This window comes from Priapulus caudatus, unplaced genomic scaffold (genome assembly GCF_000485595.1).
Source record: "Priapulus caudatus unplaced genomic scaffold, Priapulus_caudatus-5.0.1 Scaffold124, whole genome shotgun sequence".
Classification (NCBI taxonomy): domain Eukaryota; kingdom Metazoa; phylum Priapulida; class Priapulimorpha; order Priapulimorphida; family Priapulidae; genus Priapulus; species Priapulus caudatus.
In genome coordinates this window covers 51,515-66,305 of record NW_014577185.1, presented here as the reverse complement: position 1 = coordinate 66,305, position 14,791 = coordinate 51,515, and the positions used below count along the sequence as shown (strand labels likewise).

At 43.1% G+C, this 14,791-nt stretch overlaps 1 protein-coding gene across 1 annotated transcript in view; it reads left to right on the top strand.

Moving 5' to 3' along the window:
- Window positions 1-14,791, top strand: part of LOC106805697 (atrial natriuretic peptide receptor 1-like) — a 31,269-nt gene that overhangs the window by 3,749 nt on the left and 12,729 nt on the right. Inside the window, exon 4 of the mRNA XM_014807398.1 lies at window positions 14,323-14,334. Coding sequence (XP_014662884.1) covers window positions 14,323-14,334 — 12 coding nt within the window. The remainder of the gene's footprint in view (window positions 1-14,322; window positions 14,335-14,791) is intronic.

Here is a 14,791-nt window from a genome sequence, read left to right as displayed (position 1 = left end):
CTGACGTTCTGTTTTGTCCATTTTTTCGTGTTTTACATTTTTAGAGTCTGGCGTCCTATGCTAAGCGTTCCACGCTATCTACCGCGCACAGCGGTCTTCTAGGTCACTTTGCTCGCACCGGTTGGATCTCATTCAACCGGTCTTCTTAAGATAAACTTGTGCAGCGCGTCTTACATGAACGACATTGGCGAGTTGGGCTACGACTCGCTATTCGAGCGGTCACGTACGACCGCGGACGTACGCGCTGGGGCCGTTGATATAGGCTAGGGTATGATAGTATATATACATTAGTGCATTATTATTTAAGAATATCATATAGGGTTTAGGGTATATATATATTTTATTTTATCTATTATTTATTATAAGTTATGAATTTATGTAGTGGTGGTGCTGGTTTTATGTTTTTTGTTTTTTGTTGAGGTTTTTATTTTTAGAGTGGGCGTTACGGGTTTCCAGTTGGTTAGTAATTTATGTATACTAGGTTATAATAGTGAAGCTTTATTACATTTATATATATAATATATCTCTTCTAGTGTACGCTTGGTGTTCTATATTATTGCTGATTTATTTATTATTGTTCTTATATATTTTTTTAACTTGTATGTATTTGGTACTATATCATATAATATACAGACCGGCTGATCACGGCACGTGTTGGCCGTTATGGTACGTTTGTAATTGCTTGTGTGGGCTTAGAGTAGGGTTAGGTTAGGGTAGGGCTGTTTAGTTGGTTGGTGAGTTGTATGTGGACTTTTATCTATTATTATACCTAACCGGGTCCTATTATATATATATAATACTCTATACCGTAATAATATATATGATGATATTATATATATATATAGGTAGGGTAATAATATATAGAGGATTAGGGTTATATATATATATACCCTCCAACCCTAACCCCTACTCTGTTCCTGTATCAGCTATATTCTCTGTACCTAACTGTTTCCTAACGTGGCTGTGGGGTTGTCCGGGTTTGTGGCGTGTGTGGTGTTTTTGGCGTTTTTTTTGTTTGTTGTGTGGTGGGGTTTTTGTGTTTGATGGTGGGTGGGGGTGGTAATCGCGCGTGGCGCGTGCGAGTGTCAGAGGTTGCGGTTTCGGTGTCAACTTTGGGTGGTGAGCATGGGGGTGTTGGCGTTTTGCTGGTGCGCCGTTGGCTGTGTGGTGGTCGATATGTGTGTATGTCGGGTGTGTACACTGTTAGTTGATGGGGTAGTGTGGTATGGTTGGTGTGTGGTGTTGGGTGTTTGTGGTGTAGGCGGGTTAGATTTTGGCTGTGTGGGGGTTGGCGCGTTGGGGGGTGTTTTGTTCGCGGGCTTTGCGCGGTTGGCGGGGGTGAACCACGCATAGTGGCGTAATCGTAATAATTGCTCCATACCCGACCGTGCCGTGTAAAGTAAATAAATTAACCAATTAGAACAGATACATAATAAATAAACTAAAAAAAAATATCAATTTAAATAATAAAATAAAATAAAAATTATCATGGAATAAATTAAATAAATCAATAAATAAAGTACAATAGAGATTATAAATAAATTATAATTTTAAAAGTAAATAAAGTTGAAATAAAGTAAGAGCTTATAGAGGATGAAGATAATCTCAGATATGAAATGGTAAGTAATCAAGATATGCATACCGTTTCCCCGCACACCGGTCAGCAGTCCGAGGGAAACTATTCCTAGCGCAAAGTTTTCAACCGTTGTTAGAGGGAGTCTTTACCTAGACATGGTTTCCCTTGAGTTGACGTCATTTGGTGGGCTCTGAGGCTAGGAGAGACGGATGCATGTTGTTCGAGTCTTAGGTGGACGTTTTACGACTGTTGCGATTTTTACTTTTAAACGGCTGTCCGCTGTAGCGCCAGCGACATGCGCGCTAATCTCTCTCACGTGGTTGTGTGCGATTGTATACTCGTGTGTCTAGGTCCCTGACCGGCAACCGATTATGTTGCTCGTCGCCCTACTAGTTGTCCCGACTAAAATAAGGAGTATATTACATTAGTTGGGTATGTGGTGTTGTGTGTGCGTGTGCGTTGTTCGGTGGTGCGTGTGGTGTTGGCGTGTGGTCGCATGTTCGGCGCATGGTGTGCCGTGTGTGCCTACGGTTGCTGGTGTACGCCGTAGCTGCTTGTGCCGTGTGGGCGAGTTCTTTGTGTGTGTTGTGCATCGGCTGTTCGGGCGGCGTGTGGCGTTTTTTTGATGTTCTGTCCTGGTGACTGTTGTGGTGGTGTGTGTGCGGGTGTGTGTGGTGTCTTCTATTTGTGTGTGCGTTGTGTTGTGTGCTGGTGCGTGAGTGTAGTGGTGTGTGTGCTTTTTGTGGACTGTAGTGCCGCAGGTGGTGTGCGTGTGTTTTGCGATGTTGCTGTGTGTTGCGCGCAGCGCTATGGGCTTGTGTGTGTTCCTGGCTCTGTTGTGTGTACTGGTGTCCTGGGTTTGCTCGGTGTTGTTCGTGTTGTGTGTTTGTTGTGTTGTGTGTGTGTCGTGGTCGGTGTGCTGTATGTGTGTATCGATGTAGTGGTGATAGTAGTGAGAATATGCGATTATATTATAAGCCGGTGAGGGCGGTGATGTAATTTACGCTTTCCAAGTCGGACTATATAATGCCACCACCGAATGTCAATGTGGATGTCGTGCATTTGTGCGTTTTGTAAATAATGATACTATTTTAACTGTGTGAGTTATTTTTATGATAAACGGTATTTGTGCCACTGGTTTGTCATCTTTTCCGTTTCGATGTTTATTTACCTAGTCGTCTGTGTGTAGTTTTGCAAGGGGGTTGTTTCATTCTCTCAACCCAAAAATAGCGGTTTCTGTGTGGTCCTGTAAGTAACGTCTTCAGTTTATTTGTACCCGCGTATATTTATGTCAGTGATACATAGTAGTTCTAGTGTATTAGGTTGATTAGTCACGTTAGTCCCATTTTTCTTTTGCGTTGTATGAGTAGCCAACTTAAGGTGTTTCTTAGGTTTCTCTTAAACTGTGTGTAAGTATTACATCAGTTGCGTGAAAAGTAATTAGGCATTGTGGGTGCGTGTTACTATAATAGTAAGATTCTTCTGAAGTCGATTTTGCGCAGCTGATTTTGACCTTATGGTTCCTATTATTACGGTTGTGGTTAACGACTTATTTTTCCTTAGGCTAAGTGCCGAAATGTGGTTCATTGCAGTTGTAGAGTGTGTGCGTTCGTCTTGTTTATTTTCTTGTATATCGCGTGAGTGGGACGATAACTAAATAATAACAACAACTAATCGTAAGGTCTTAAATATGAGCTTTTTTAAAGCCTTTTGTGTAAAGGCAGTCATAGAGCACGCATGGATCCGGGAGGGGCCTATCAATTAAAAGATGATGTAACATCGCGACTGTTTAGTGCACGCGTGGTTTTGGGCTCGTTCTAAAATTCGTTCACGTGACTGCTTTCATTTATTGTTAATTCGTCCCTATGGTTGCGTATGGCCGAGTTGCTGTACGTGCCGTGTGCCCCGACGCTCCTTTTATGTAGCGAGGTGAGAGATAGAGAAATGCACCATCACACCAACAACACCCTCACCACCACACACACACCACACAACACACACACATCACACACACACACACACCACACACACAACACACAAACACATATAGCGATACACAAGCGTGCGCTTCGAGTTGTCTTACGCTACTTATTATACAACGCCGCGTGCGCTTGAGACAGCGCACTACACGGAGGTCAGATACGCCAGCAACGTGTAGAGGTCCATCCTGCAAAAAGTACAACAAACCTGTCGATAACAAGTTATGCCCGAGTTCACAGTCTAAGTCGCTTTCCGCGAACTGAATTTGAGTGTGGAGTAATCGCGTGACGCGCTTATATAATATATGCACCCATTAACACAACATCGTTTGGTTATTAATATAATAAGTGCACTGATGATATTATCACAGATTTAACTAACATATTGTTGTTGGTCTGTTGGTTTAAACTTACATTATCCTGCTTCCAATCCATCCATCCACAGAGATAAGAGAAGCAAAGGTTTTAAGGGTGGGTGTGGTATTGGGAGGATTACTTGTGCGGCATAATTGGCGACGGTATATGGGTACTAGCACGTATTGCATCGCGCTGATCATTACTAGCGCGGGGTGCGCGACGGTTGTTCGCGGAAGGTTGGATGGGTCGTGTGCGAGGGATGGGGGTTTGCAGTGGTTGGTGCTTGTGCAACAGGTTTGTAGGCGGCTGGTCGAGAGTGGTGTGACATGCAGCGTTTGTCAGCGGTGGCTACTTTTCGCTCTGATTCGTGCTATGCCCATCCAGTTGCGGCAGTTTGTCTATTTTAATTGCGCAATGCCGATTAACCATCCCAATTCCCAGTCCTATGCCCATGCAGCCATGCCATCCATCCATCCATCGCACCCAGCTCCATGGCCATCCTACAATTCTCCATCCCGAAGTTATCCGAACTATCCTCATCTATCTCGCTATTGGTCGCACTGTCCGAGATTACTCAGTTTCTATATCAGCCATTCCATTGTTCCAGTGGCGCATTGGTGCGAATTGGTGGGCCAAGTGTTATCCATCCATTGTTTTTTGTCCAGTCGCTCATTCTGTCCATTTTAGTGCTCCATAATGCCATTTGCGCATCGCGGTCGATGGGGCGTTATAGCATGCGGTTGTTTTGGTTCTAATCTCATATGTTTATTTTCTAATTCCCAGAGTTTCATCTATTCCCATCCATTTGCATTTTGTGGGCGCGATTTTGTTTTTGCCAGATTTCGGTGGCTAATGCATCCATCCGTTCGTCGGTGTACCGTCCCGTCCGCGGCTGTCCGTCCGCGCTTGTTTTTTCCGTCCGTTGCCGTTCCGTGCTCTTTCCGGTCGTCCCGTCGTCCTCTCTGTCTGTGTTGTCGCGTCATCGTTGCTGTCTCTCTCCGTTGCCATCAATGATTACATCACCATTCATCCATTTTTGCGCGATCCCGTGATGGTTTTTTTGTGTTTGGTTGCCATCGCCTATGGCATTTCCTATTCGATGCCATGCGCATCCTATTTCTGTTCTCATCCATCCATTCCATCCCATCATCCATCCATCCATCCATTGCCATCACCATCCATCCAAGTCATCCAGGCAGATCATTACCATTCCATACATTCCTATTCTATATTCCATCCATCCATGCATCCATCCATCCATCCATCCATCCATCCATCCATCCATCCATTTTGCTTCGCATCCATCCCATCCAATGCCATTACCATGCGCCATTTAGTTTTGTTCCATCCATCCATCCATCGCATGCGCGCGTTGCACATAAGGACCATGCTCGTGCCTGCAATCGGATCTATGGAAACTAAGGCTGCATCAGAGCTGTGGGGTGGCAGCGTGTTGTGTTGGGGGGGTTTTGTTGGGCTTTGTAGCAGAGGGGTTTGGGCATCGTTTTTTTTTAGTGAGTGGTTGGTGCGGCGTTTGTTGGGGGCTATTGGGGCATTAGACTTTTTGGGAGGGTATGGGTTTGCGGGTGTTTTAGTTGCTTCGAGTCTGTTGGCAACGCACCGGCATCCTGGGTTTTTGCGCTGGTGGATGTATCTGAGCTAGTGTTTTTATGGGGACTTACTGTTTGTACTGTTTTTTTGGTGCACGGTTTGTGGGGAGGTTCGGATGGATTGGCGCTGCTGTCGCGTGCGGAATGTGTGGGTCTGTGTTTGTTCGATTTTTTCGGTGTTTTTTATTATAGTTAGTTTGGTGTATGTTTTTTTTGGAGGTGTTGTTGTCATGTTGTTATAGCGGTGGTGTTTGGTTGGTTTGAGGTGTGGCTCGGTGTGTTGTTGTCTGTTGGTTCTGTTGGTGATTTGCAGGTAGTATTGCTGGTGGGGGGCTGTTCTTTGTTTAGTTCTGGTATTGTTTTGTCTTGGTTGGTTTGGTTTTTTGCTGCTTGTCTATGTTGTTTCTGTTTGTGTTGTGTGTGTCGGTTTGTGTAGGCCTGATGTGTGTTGTTTGTTATATTTGTGTCAATTTGGGATGTATGTGCGATGTAGTTGATATTTAATCACGGTCCGGCTGATTATTTGTCTTTCTACCATGATGGAGGTCGTTCAGTCTGTATGTGTTTTTTCGCTCGTGTTGGTGCGCGGTGCAGCCGGAGGAGGGGGTGTCGTGAGGTTCGTCGCAGAGTTGTTATTACAATACATTGCTGTGAGTTCTGGTCGTGGTACGTGGAAAGGGGGCGGTGTGGATTGGTGTGTGAGGCCGTCCATAATCGTCGCGTGCATGCGTATTTGTGGTTTATTGTTGTATGGTTTGTTGTTGTGTTATTGTTCTGTCGGTGTTGTCTTAGTTGGGTCGGTGGGGCGGCGTTGGTGTCAACGTGTGTAGTATGGAGAACAGGCTTGTGTATGTTTTTAATTGCGAGATAAGGGTATGTTTGGTGGTATGCTATGTCTTTTTTTGTTGGGTGTCGTGTTTTGGCTGGAATGAGTTGCTTGAGATTGGTTCAGATTGTGTGAAGGGTGGGTGATTTTAACGAGGAGCTGCTTAGTTGGTGTCTGTTTTGTTTGTTTTGTGGTTTTTTTTTTGTGGTTGTGTTGGGCTTAGCGGGGTTTGTGTTTTGTTGGCTTGTTTTGGTGTGGGATGCATTGTTTGCTCGGGGGTGTGGATGGGCGGGGAGTTTGTGGTGCGGTTGGTTAGTGTTTTTTTTTTTGCGTTTTTTTGGTTTGTTGTGTGTTCGTGACATGATGTTAATGTGGTGGTTGGATTTTATGGACGATAATGTTTGGCTTTTATTTGGAATTACTTTTTGTTCTCTGTATTTGTCTGTTCCTGATTGTGTTTTAGATCGTGCTGTCGGTGTGTACTGTGTGCGCTTCGAGATGTTGTGGTGTCTCGGTATATTTTCTCGCTAGACTGCTAATCATCTGCTCCTATATGGCACATTAGTGCTATTTTGTTCGCGATCGTGTCCTATTTGTTGCGGGTGCTCTCGTTATGCTACTGTGTCAACTGTGATTAGTTTCGCATTATTGGGTGACACACAAGTGTGTAGCCGCACTCGATTGCATTGTCTAATCCGTATATGCTGTAGCTGGTCCACTGAATTTTGTATATGTTTCACACGTCCATTTCACTCAATCTGTCTTCACAATTCACATCACACCCATGCGCATATTCGCCAATCACTAATTTGACTTACTACTACTAGCGAGTTGATCACCTGATACCTGGATATCGTCAAGTGGCTCCCAATATATAGTGGGCGCCTTCACACGGGTACGCTGAGGGCTCATCACATGGCCTAGATGTTTTTGCGCATGCGCCCCTGTTGAGATTTGTCATCTCTATTCACTATTCGCATCCGAGTCCATTCCCGCCATCGGGGCAAGTGTGTTTTCATCTCAATTTTTCCTGAGTTCCAAATAAATACCACACTTTATATTGTATTGGCTTATGACAATTAACTTAACATTATTTTGTGTTTTGTTTTTCTCTCTAGTCCGTTTTGTATTTGATGTTGTTTTGTATTTTTGTCTTTTGTTTGTCTCTATGCCATCCATCCTCGGGCCTCGACTGGGGCTTGGTTGGGGTCCGGATGGTTCGCTATCCATGCATCCAATCCATCTCAGGCGACTGCTGATCTACACCACTCTTCTATGTTGTGGACTTTTTGTTTTTTTGCATATTCCTCCAGTGCTCATATGCCTTTCTTATCTTCCCATGGCACCTCTATAATATTTTTGGCTCGTTCTTGTGTTTTTAGTCGTGTCTGTAAATGCGTATATATTATCTATTCTCCCTATACCTAAGTAAGTTGCCAGCTAGACTGTTGCGTCGAATGCGATTTCCTAAATCACCAACTTCTTGTACTCCACATTCCTAATCGGTTATCAAATTGTTGAGCAATCCAATGCGGAGCTATCATGCTGCCCATCAGTGCGCTACCATGATTACTTCGGCGCATCGCGAGTGGTGTTCCATCCGTATCCGGCATGTGTCTGCTCGAGGAGCATTTCGATGGTTGGGTGGGGCGTTTGCCATCCATCTCTCACCATCATCTTTCCATCGCGAGTTTACCTCATCTCAACCACAAGTGTCCTGAGTTCTTCTATGAGTTGAGTCTGACATCCACTATTTAATTTTCCATCCAACTGATTTATACGAACCATCTCTTAGAGAGGGGGGCCATGGTTGCACGTGAACTCCCGGTGATACTCAATGGAGCTCTGGTGGTCCAGAACAGGGATCGCACATTTTTTTGCCAATGCGCGGGATGTGCCACAATTGTGGTTCGTCCGCATGTGGGATGTGCCATCTGCACGGGACCAAAATCCATTGCCAATTTGCCAATTTGCGGCACTTTACGCTACTACCCATTCCCGTGCTACTCTAGTCGACTTAGAGCACTCTATTTCCTCGACATAATAGACCGATGATGCTCATGATTAGATTCGAATTCTGTCCTGTTTGCAAATGCTCACTTTTCATCCTTAGTGTGATTGTGTGCGATCCGCACTTTAGCCATTCGCTGTAAGTTTGCTGCGACATGTGTTTGATGTGAGATGTATGTTTCGTCTGTAAGGTAGTGTTGCTGCTATCTATCGTTTTTGTGGCGCTATATTTTTGTTCGTTTGGTTCATGTTAGGTATTTGTTAGTGGCGTGTGTTCTGTTGCTGAAGCCAGGTTATGCGGGGTATCTAGTTTAGTTCTATTGTTGGTGTATTATTATGTTTTACCTTATTTAGGCAATGTCCGTTCAATATTTGCTTTCTTATTTGTTTCGTTTTGGCCTTTTTTCCTTGAGCTATTGCTTTGTGTGGTTAGGCGTTGATCGTTATGCTTCGTTACGGCTGGGAAGGTCGGATCATGGATGTGTACTAAAGGAGGTGGGAAATTGTCGGTTGTAGTGTATGAATTCTTGGATCTGCAGCTTTTTTTGCACGTGGCTGGGGCTGGTCGTGGTGTTTTTATGATTTTTAGATATTGATTTGTTTCCTTGTAACTCTTTTATGGTATGCATGTCTATTTCTTCTGTCTGACGGGTGGTTGTTGTGTTGTGTCTTATTTGCTTGTTTTTTTATTGTTTGTCGCGTCGAGTGTTTTTATTTTTTGCGTCTGTTGGGTTAGTCGAGTAGTATAGCGCTGGACTCGTTGTGTTTCTGGTTGTTGATTTGTATGGTTTGTTTCTCAGTTTACTATTTTTTCATCTTCCTTGGTCATTTTTCTTTATTTTTTTTGCTGGGGGTTCGATTGGGTTTTTTGTTTTGCGGTAAAGTTTTTGTATGGCTTTAGTGCGGGTGTTGGTTTTAATTCTCATGTTGCTTTTGGTAGTTTATGTTTGCTACATGTTTAGAGAGCTTGGTAAGCGTTGTTTTCTTCCGTCTTTCGTTCCTTATGCTGCAATCCAATGGCTAGCGGGGACTTGTGCTGTTGCTGTGTTGATTCCTGTGAGTCGGAGGCTGTAATGTGTTGCGGTGTTTCTGGGCGGTTTAGATATGCTTGTCTTTGTATACTACCGTTATATATTTCTTTTGCACTAGTGGTTTGTTGCCAATATTTCCATTTCTTGTTCATTTGCTCGCTCTAATAAGTTTTGCTCCAAAATTCGCCTATTTGTGTTCATACTATTTTATCGTATTATCATGAGCGATGGTCTTGTTCATTGCTATCGTTGTCAAGTTGTTGTTTCAGGTGTCTGGATGATTCAGTGTCCAATTGTCCTAATTACTGAGTTGTTCGCTGTGACTCGATGTATACTCAGATACCTTTCTATCCGATCCAGTATGTAGTGTTCTTGCCCTATTTGCTGTATTTGGTGAATGCGGCGTTATTTTGGTGTTCTGATGACTTTCCTGTTGTCGAATGTTTGCAACTATCGCAGGGGAACGTTTCTTTCACGGTGCTTGAAGTCGGTCTGCGTTGTGTATTCGCCAGCGGTGATTCGCTTTGTTACGAGCTTTTCTTCTAGTGCACTCAGTGACCTTGCACCAGACTCGCAAGACATTTTTTATTAAAAGCTGAACTATGAAATCTGTACACATCTGTGGAATCTTTGTGCCCAAGAGCTCTTAGTGTCGTCCCAGGTTCCTCTGAGAGATCCGTCGGGTTATGTTCCTAATGCGTTCGTGTTAATTTTCATATTATTTAATTAATTGCATGTGTCTTTATCTCACTGAAGTTCCACGTCAGTACACATTTCCTACCTGTTTCTCCACTCTTAGACATTCGCTATATTTTTCGATTTTCATTCCCAATAATGACTCTACTTTTTCAAGAAAAAATAATTTGAAACGTTTTAATTTTATATGAGAACTTGAACAGTTATGACGAATATTATATTGTCTATAACTATTGCATTTGTGTACGTTTTTGCCGTAACAGCACGACAGAGTCATCAACAGCAAATTGCGCATAGTATTTGTTGATCCGTCCAGTGCGGTCTGATGATAGGATAGGCACATGCGGCCGTAGCTAGTAGGGCGGGGTTTTGCGGGGACATTACATTTTATTGTATTTGTGTCCGATTTTTATCCTTCGCGTTTTGGTTGTCTCGTCGTGTCTATCTGCTTTTCTTGTTTGTTTAGGGTATTGGTTCGCGAGAGTGGTGAAGCGATATATATATTCTTTAATAAGAGGAATGCGGCCTCTTGACATGGGGATTGCGGTTCTTACGTACAGTCGTTTATTGATTTGTTTTTCTAGTACTTATTTATCCTGGGTTGTTACGTAGCCTCTCTTTATTAAAGTGGAATATATAGAGATGTTCGCGTCATGAAATAATTCCTGATTTTGTGAGTAGTGCTTGTGGGTCACCATATGTGGTTTTTTTCATAGTTAAAGATTTACCTGCGTTCTATGGTGGCTGCTGTGTGTGGAGGGGAAATCAGCGCGCCTCTCGCCGTGTTTTAGCCTGGTGTTTGAGAAATTTGCTTTCATCTGTCTGTTTTGTTGGTTCGGCTTAATCTTCGTGTTGGTTCTGGTGCTTATCGGTTCCTCTTGTAAAATAATCACTGTGCCTTCTTGAGTGTATGCGTTTTGGTGTTGTTGGGTGGGCTCGGGCGATTTTGTCAGCGTGTGGTTCTAGTGTTCTTGCGTATGTTGGTCGCACTCGCGGAAGTTCGTGGTCGTTGTTGTTTATAGCTCCTTGTCGGGAGAGCGTCGTCTGGTCCGGGGGGTCGCGCGGACCACGTTCTTCGATGGGTGTGGGCCAGCAGTCGTCCCTTGTGGGATGGGCTGCGGGTGTTTTTGTGGCACGGGGGCGTGTTTTTTGGGGTGGATGTTTTGGGTTGGGTTATGGGGCGGGAGTGAATGCGTGTGGGAGGTTGGTTAAAATACTTATTAAGGTTAAGGGAGGCTGGAAATATGGCGTGCCGCGAAAGGGTCTATAGGGGCGCATGTGCATGTCCAGTGTGGTTGTGATGCGTCGAGTTGACCTCATTGGTAGGGCATGTCGTAGTGCTATCAGCGATAAATGTGGTGGACCTCTCGCTGTCGTCATAATAGAGTGTGAGTCCTCCGGTAGAGAGCTGGTGTTACATGTACTTGCTAGTTAGTTGGTGCGAGGAACAATTGGTTTGTCCTCGATTAATAGTGCTTACTATATTTGTCTCACTCTAGGAGTATTCCTTATCATAATTATTATGGGTGTTTTGCAGGTCTTTGTGCTTTTCTCGGCGTGTGGCCGATCCCTTATCGCGTGGGGTGTTGATATTTTGATGGCTGAGGGCGGGTTGGGGTGTGTATTATCACCCCTTGTCTTGCACAAAGTTCCCTGACAGTCTGTTTGCCGTCTTGCGTTCTCGCATTCCGATTTTGCTTGTTTTGTTTGTGGTGTGTGCGCCGGTGTGTGTGGCGCGGTTTCGGCTGCCTCCTTTGTGTATTCTAGGCCTGGTGTGTGACTGTCTCTTTTGACTTCTGTTGTTCCTAATCTTGTGTCTTTGTGTGCTGGTTAAGTGCTCAATGCGCTTATGATTTCCAAGTTGTATTTATATTCCGTCTGAGTTTCCGATCCCGGTCATACTTTTGTGCCGATTCTTGCGTTGGTGGTCGTGGGTGTCTTAGCTTGTAAGGTTTCGCGCAATGCGCCGACTAATTCTGACGGTGTCCGATGCCCATATTTCTCATTATTTCTGCCTAATTTCCCAGTGTTCACTCAGTGCATAGTGTGATGGTTCAGGGCGTTTGCGGATATATGCAGTCGGCATATTGATCTCTTATCTCATTCTCCATAGTAATTAGACCGTACTTTATGAGTTCCGACGGGTCCTAACCTATGTTAGAGTGTTGAGTGCGTTAAAGAGTCTTTATTGCTGTAGCTTATCCGAGTTAGTGGTTTTTTTGCTGCTCGTCATGCAGTCTTTTTGCGTATCAGAAGTTTGCTCCGGAGGCCTGAGGGTGTGTTGGATGATGCGAGTTAAAGTGTTAGCTTTCCAAGTACTACTTAAAAGCCACGATACCTGGATACGTTTAGTTGTTGGCACTATTGTATCCTTGGGTATCCAAATTTTCGCGTTGAGTTGTAAGAGCAATTATCGATGGCTCGTTCGTAGATGATGTGCTCGTGACAGTGATGGGCCTAACTTTCATATCTGCGATTGATCACCGAGTTATAAATTATAGTCCTCATATTCGCATGCGTCGCCTCATATTAGTGTGGTTCAATACCATTCTCCAATGTCATAATATCTATTCCATTCGCGCACTTTAATCCATATATGGCTTTTTTGTTTTTCTTTCAATGTAGGTTCTTTACTCATGTTTCTCATAGACTTATTTCTGAAATTTATTGTCTTCCGTTACAGCTTCCTGTCTAACTTGTGTATATCCGGTTCGCACGGTAATTTTTTTGTCTGGCGGAGTGTAGCGAGAAAGGTGTTTCTGCTTTGTCTGAAGTTTTTCTTAGTGTGTGGAGCTTAGTTTCTTTATTATGTTTAGTTATTGTAGTTAATAGAATGATATTCTGACGTTTTTACTGTGATGGAACGTCAGCACTATAGTCATTTTGTGGCTTGACTCGCGCATGATTCTGTGGGTGTGGATAGGTTTGTAGGTTTTATGTAGGTTTTGTTCTGTTTTGAATTTTTTTTCTTATTACTCGCTTCTATCTCGATTTGGTCGCAAATTGGTATGTTTTGCTGGTTTCGGTGAGTGGTGGAGTAGTGGATCAGTGCCGTGTGTGTGGAGTTTAGCGGTGGGTGTATTGCATAGGTGGTGTGTGTCGTCTCTTATATTCAATGTGCTAGTGTGAGACTTATGGGTGTCCAGACTCGCGTGCCTAAGTAACCGCCGCGATGATTAAATACTACTTGGGCGCAAACAGTCGGCCCTGCGGTGCTCGCCATGTTGGTAGGAAGGATCTCCCAATCGACTCACCTACCCTAACCTAGGAGAGTCTCAACCGACTTCTTCCAATAGCATTTGATCCATAATTGGAAAGTATTCCACCAATTGTTTGATTACATTCCTTCCAGCTATGATCCCCAGTCACTATATTCGTTGCCCATCCACTTGTCCCCCGTCAATTCGTGCCTAGATAAGCCAATTTTTGACCATTAGTCCACCTATACCATTCCACATTTCAATATATGCTCATCAATGTATAAATACTTTGGAGAATATAGCTTTTTCGCCACATAGTTTAACTAACAATTTAGCACACTTCAAGTTCAGCTCGATACTCAGTTATAGAGCGACTAACACCATGAATTCACACGTAACGATGATGTTAATCTGCTCCACCGCACCGCGCATCTATTGTATAAATAGACTTTTTTAACTTTAACTTTTTAAAATTTTTGTTTTACCGACCTAAGAACGCACCTCCCAACGTGCTAATTCTGAAACATACTTAGTTTTCCATCTAAGCGCTGCACGGAAGTTCTCTAGTTATCGCGAGTATCGGAACTAATTCGCGCATGAAACAAACTTTATATATACATATATAGATATACATATTATACGACAGCGAAAACAACGAATCCATACCATCCATCCCGACACAGTCACCATGCATATACAGAAAAATACTCAATTAGGATAATAGGATGAGTGTATTAATTTCTTAGTAATTTTTTAGTTAAGTTTAAAAAAAACAATTCTCTCCACCTCATGTCTATATATATATATAATATATATATATATATATACTATATATATATATATATATAAAGTTTACCTATCTCGTATGATCCCTGAGCTACAACTAGACTGAAAACGCAGTATTCTATAAGGCGGTTAATCTAGCCATTAGCTCTCATACCGAGTGCGTATGATGCACGCAGCTGGTCAGATGTTTGTACTGTTTTCATTATCGCTTGATTCTTTTAATGCTTTAATTCTTTATGCATGCAATTTAGATGTCGGCAGCAGTAAGTATATCGTAATATATCGTGAATATTGTTACGAGCCGTTGGCATGGCATGTTATAGTTCGATAGCATATTATCGTGTTACATATAGCAATAGTAACAAGGCATCAAGAAATCGTAGCGCTGCGCTATTATATCCGTCTCGTCATACATATTATATAGTTTCCATCATATTCTCTTTCTATTTTGTTACTGGTTTGCTTTCACTGTAAATATCCACCAATGCGTGACCCTGTGCCGAGGTGAAAATAGCGTGTGGACAATAGGACGTTCACATTTTACTAGCCATTTCCATATGAGAGTAACTTTAAGTTACATTCATAGGTAAATAAGTAAAATGATTAGTTTTGACATCTAGCATGACATGTAAATATATATCGTGTGTGAGTAGATGGCAGTCATATTTACCTCCGCAACGGAGTTGCAGGGAGGTAATGTGACCCCTCTCGTGTGATGTT